The sequence below is a fragment of the Asterias amurensis genome, chromosome 19 (assembly GCF_032118995.1).
Source record: "Asterias amurensis chromosome 19, ASM3211899v1".
Lineage (NCBI taxonomy): Eukaryota > Metazoa > Echinodermata > Asteroidea > Forcipulatida > Asteriidae > Asterias > Asterias amurensis.
The window spans coordinates 4027501-4033247 of NC_092666.1; the positions used below are offsets into that span (position 1 = coordinate 4027501).

The following is a 5747-nucleotide window of genomic DNA, read 5'->3' on the forward strand; positions in this document are numbered from 1 at the left end:
GGGTTGTGAGTAACCTAAAGTGGGACCTTTTTCCTGAGGCCAAAGGTTGAGGGAAATAGGTCCTACTTCTGGTCACTCACAGGCCCGAGGGGGATAGACGCGTGCACAAGTGAACAAAACTATTAGTGCGTTCGATTAGCTTCCCTGTGTCTACCCCGCGGTGCTCACTCGGGTGATGAGCCCCTGACAAGAGCTAAATGAACGATCACTCACTGCTCTCAGAGTGACGTCATGTACCTGGAGCCAGCCCCCAGGTGACACACTCCACAAGCAGAGCCCTGGGGCTGACCCAGGGCGAGCCCCTGTGACGTCAAAGCTATTCGAACGTACCGTGGGGCAGACCGGGGCAGACACAGGGAAGCAAACGAACGCACCCTATTATGCCAGCCAGTGTACACCCTCGGTCTAATAATGAAAAAGGAAAACAACTCTTCAGGGTTAACCTAAAGTGTTATAACTCACGAGCAATTTATAGTCTTTAGCAATTCTTTAAAATAAGGAACGGTTTTAGTATACAATATTATTAAGTTTTAAATCAGAGAAACAAGCGCGAATTTGAATGCGTGTTCATGATGTTGTTTGTTGTTTAACCTCTATAAAAACCTGAGAACGTGTAAAATTGTAAATTGCTAAACTATGAGCTGTTTTTTTAGTGGGGTAGAACTACCGTAGAATGTACTTTTGTAAATATAGCGTCTAGACGTCATATATAGTTCGAGCCGGTGCAATGACACTGTTCACACCATGTATGAGTTTCAGCATAAGCCGATAATGAAAACAAATTGAACCATTCCACATTTTTATTTGGATCGGTACTTTTTTTTCGAAGACCTAACACGTAAAGTATAGTTTTCGATGAAATGGAAAACTTTTTGAGGTTGGTTGAATTTCAGTGAAACAAACTCATAGAAATAAATTCTTTTGTGGTTTTTGTGAAACATGAAACCTTCAAAGGTTGTTTATCGACAAAGTGGAACATAATTTGAGGGCGGTTGAACTTCAAGTACGCAACTCATAGAAAGTCATTCCTTTGTGTTTTTGTGAATTATGATTTTTTTTTTTCTCGACCTAAAGGGTCAAGGTACTTTTTGTAGGACAAAAAAGACAATGTCTACAGATTTACACTAAACTTACACAGTTTGAAGATAATATAGTAGAAAGCTTCCCTGAAAATATTACTTGCTGAGGTGTTATAGTTTTTGAGAAATGAGTGATCATGAGACAAAAATTATATTAGCATGTAAAAAAACGTATTTTAATGACATAGTTTTACTAATTTCTCAAAAAGTACACCACCTCAGCAACTAATATTTTAAGGTACGCTTTCTACTACCATTAACTTCAAACAGTGTTAAGTTTAATGTACATCTGTGGACATTGTGTTTTGTGTTACAAAAAGTACCAACATTCTGAATAGACCGTATGCACATGACGTCATTTCAGTATGGCGCCTTCGCCTTGAGGTCAAAAGGAGGTTGTTCATTGGCCAATCTATATGCGTTTCGATTGTTTCGTCACCGTTTGACCTCAAAGATGGCGGTTGGATGACGTCAATGCATAAGGTCTTTTTTTCAATCAGGCGGAATATATTTTGTGGTTGATTGAGATTCAATATAAAAACTCCATATTACGTCGTGTTTTTGTTTTCGTGTATCCAGGTATCGGGTTAGGTCTTGCACTCACCCCCAGTTTAACAATGATTAGTCGGTACTTCGACAAGCGCTACAGCATGGCGAATGGACTCGCCTATTCTGGATCAGGGGTGGGCATCTTGACACTTGCCCCTCTTTCCCAACTTTTGATTGATTGTTACGGATGGAGGGGAGCCCTGTCCGTGATCGGTGCTATGACATTCAACGTGGCTGTATGTGGAGCGCTACTCAGACCGCTCCATTTGTCAACAGGGATGAAAGGACAGGGGCGTCGATACCAGAGACTCCCCTCGAACAATGACGATACCAACAGTATCGATTCTAGTAACGACATTGATGATGACGTCACACCAGGTGGAGGGGGCGTGTCTGGGGACTCTGAATCAGGAGGAGGGTGCTGTAAATTCAAGGGTGAGATCCTTGCCCTGTCGCTGTTCAAAGATCCATCTTTTTTGCTACTCATGGTTGTTCAGGTCTGTGGACGTTTCGCGTATATGGGCTGGCTTGTCTATTTGATTCCACACGCTATTGAGAAAGGGATTACGCCAATGGGTGCTACGCTCCTGGCCTCCATAGCTGGTATCACCAACATCTTCTCCCGGGCCTTGCATGGTATCCTAGTGGACAGGAAGATCCTAACAGCCACCCACCTTCTAACCATTGCGGCTGTAGTGGCTGCTGGGTCCCTAATCGTGGACCCTTTACTGAAAACCTTTGCGACCCTTACCATCGCATCGTTGACTTATGGACTGGCTAGTGGGGTATACTTCCCTATATCCGTCGTAGTAGTCAAGAATGCTGTTGGAGTTGAGAAATTCGCCAATGCGTTAGGATGGTCGTATGGTTTTGCTGGGATTGGACGAATGCTTGCTGGATTTATAACAGGTAAATCACAAAACGCTACAACCAAATTGTGGTAAATAATTGTATACCACAAAACCCTACAACCCAAAGTTATGTTAAAATTACCAGAAAGTGCCCACAAGGTGTCCACAAGGTGGCCTCAGGGTGCCCCACAAGGTATCCCCACAAAGTGCCCCACAAGGTACGAAAAGGTGCACTACGAAGTGCCCACAAGGTGTCCACACGGTGCCCCATAAGGTATCCCCACAAGGTGCACCAAAACGTGCCCACAAGGTGCAGGTGCACCTCAAACTTCCCCACAATCTGCCCCACCATGTGCCCCATCACACAAGGTGCCCACAGTCTGCCCCACGTGGCCGCAAACTAGGTGACAAACAAGGTGCCCCGTTAGCTGCATGGTCCACAAGGTGCCCCACAAGGTGCAAACAAGGTGCCCCACAAGGTTCCAAAAAGGTGACGCACAAGGGGGTCCGAAACGACTACGACATTTATTGTTTTTATAAATTGATTCATTTATTCATTCTTATTTATTGACTTGTGTTTATCAGGTTGGCTATTTGATCAATATGGAAGCTATGACGTTTCCTTCATCGTGCTTGGGCTTGTTCAAAGTGTAGCTGTGTTTCTTATGCTCATCATATGCTGTGTGGAGTACCACCGAAAACGACGTCAACTATAAACAGTAATGGCGCAGTTTGTCCCCCTGTGTATGTCAATGTAGCCATAACGAGGCTTGGAAGACAGGTCTTGACTCTTTGCAAGGACTACGAGGAGCCCCATTTGAGAGTAAGGTTTGAATAATGTCTTGTACAATGACTTGCTAAGTCACAATGTACCACTGCGTTTGAGTTCCTCGGACTACAGTTTCTATGTCAATTGGTTCAGGGCAAGCTTTGACATAGCAACCTCTAGATAAGCAAACCTCGGTACCATTGTGCCATACACATCTTTTCAGAGTGTATGGGTGTTCACCGTCTCTTACATTACTGCGCAAAAGCACGCCCCAATCATGTGACATGTCCCGATAGTCTGAGAAATTCAAAATTAATGTAACTTGTGATCAAGCACGTCGAGAAAGGGCATTCTCATTTGAATGCTCACATATATTTATTGGGGATCGTAAGACATTATTTGAAATAATGTGCTACCAAAGTGGTCCTGTGGTATGTACTGCAGTTGGTTGCCTATAAATTGCCTGTAAAAGTTGCCTCGTTTGACAAGGTCCCAAAGGTCCGGTCACACAGGCTCCGATAACGAGAACGAAAATGAGAACGATAAAAATGCACGCCCTCGATTGGTTGAATTGAATGGGAGACTTTTGGGGCGCTTGGTGGCAGCAGACTTACCAGGTAAAACCTGGGGTTCTCGGTAATGTGCGCATGCGCAGAACTACGTCAACAATGGAAATTTACCTGGTAAGTCTGCTGCCACCTAGCGTTCCAAAGTCTCTCATTGCTCCACGCAGAATACGCCCACGCTTATTCAACCAATTGAGGGCGTGCATTTTTCTCTTTCTTGTTATCGGGGCTTGTTGTGTGACTTAAGCACTCTGTACCAATGACGTCATCTTTGCTCCAAAAAAAACCCGACGTCTTTAGCTTTAGTACAGAGTGCTATTGCAACCATATGTTATTGATATTGCAATAAAATATGACATGAAAATGATAATTATGTAATTAATAACTATAATTCTGCTGCGAAATAATTGAAACTAATTTTTTATGAAGGCGTTTTAAACCTCCTGTTTCCCGCTAATTTTTAATAATTGACCATGGACTATAACAGTTGACATTGGAGGATTTAACAGTGTTGACAGTTTTAAATAGTAAAAAGGACCATTGTTTTAATAACTCTACTGGTTTGTTTTTAATTCTAACTCAACTTCTTTTTACATCGGTTTAAAGGTACTGGACACATTTAGGAATTGTCAACGACCAGTATTCTCACTTGGTGCATCCAAACATATGAATCGAAAATCTGTGAAAATTTTTGCTCAATTGGTCATATCGAAGTTGCAAAAGAATAATGTACGATAAAACACCCTTGCTCTAATACGAGTGCTTTCAGACGTACCTAATAAAAGGCTTCAGCTGAAGTATTTTTAATTATTTCAGTGAGAAATTACCTCTTTCTCAAAAACTACGTACTTTAGAGGAAGCTGTTACTCACGATGTTGTGCAGAAAACTATCAACAGCTCCCTCCATTGCTGGTAACAAAGTATAAAGTTGTTACAATTATTTTAGTAATTGTCAATAGTGTCCAGTGCCTTGTTTTAAGATAACTCAACTCAGGAGGTGGACCCCGAAACAGTTCCTCAAAGAACAAGCTTCATGCTATGATATTATTGCTCATACGGAGCAGGTCTGTGACATTTTGAAGAGTGACCCGTAACTATTTCAAAACTAACATATAAGCAATGCAAAGTTTTCTTAACGATTGTGCCCTTTAGTTGTCTACTATAAAAGTAAAATATAATAAAAATTATCTAATTTTAACATTTCTCTTATTTGGTCACGTGAGATTTCTCTTTTTAAACACGATATAACATTGTGTATATCATTATCTGACTTCAAAAGTTCTTTAAACCATTTTTTAAATAATGTAATTAATGCAATTAATGTAATTCATGATGCAATGGCGACTTTGAAACGCTAGGTGGCAGCAGATTTATTAGGTATATCTCCGTTGTTAACGTAGTTCTGGACACGCGCACTTTACCGAAAATAATTTGAATATACCTTTTTTTCCAATAACCCATTGCGCAAGCGCTTATTACGGTTGAATGGGGGTACATGCTGGTCTAGCTAGCGATAGACCAGCATGCATCACATTCCAGGCCTAACACGCACGGACCGAGTGTTTGCAATAAGGACCCAATTTCTAACAGCTGCAAAGCATAAAATGTCTTCCTTGATAAAACCAGAATTACCAACCAAACGTCCAAGTGTCCAAGTGTAGTCTTGGTGCAAGATGTTTCTCGTTTCCTTATCACGCACAGCTCTATGAAAATTGGCCCTGATAAGTCTGCCGCCACCTAGCATCCACATAAGTTTCCCAATGGCGGCTTTGGAAAGCTACGTTGGTTGTTTAAGTTTGCAATAATACGGTGGTTATGAGGACATCGTAACCCAACAGAATAACCGAAATAATTATTATGTTTAATGTGGTCACAGACTATGTGTACAAACTTCATGTATTTATGCAAAATAAAATGCAATAAAGTACTATGA

The 5747-nt window shown here is 41.5% G+C and overlaps 1 protein-coding gene across 1 annotated transcript in view; it reads left to right on the forward strand.

The window, feature by feature from the left end:
• The window catches only part of LOC139951748 (monocarboxylate transporter 13-like), a 49329-nt gene extending 43582 nt beyond the window's left edge, over nt 1-5747 (forward strand). The window contains exons 5-6 of the mRNA XM_071950814.1: nt 1659-2537; nt 3065-5747. Coding sequence (XP_071806915.1) covers nt 1659-2537; nt 3065-3195 — 1010 coding nt within the window. The 3' untranslated portion in view covers nt 3196-5747. The remainder of the gene's footprint in view (nt 1-1658; nt 2538-3064) is intronic.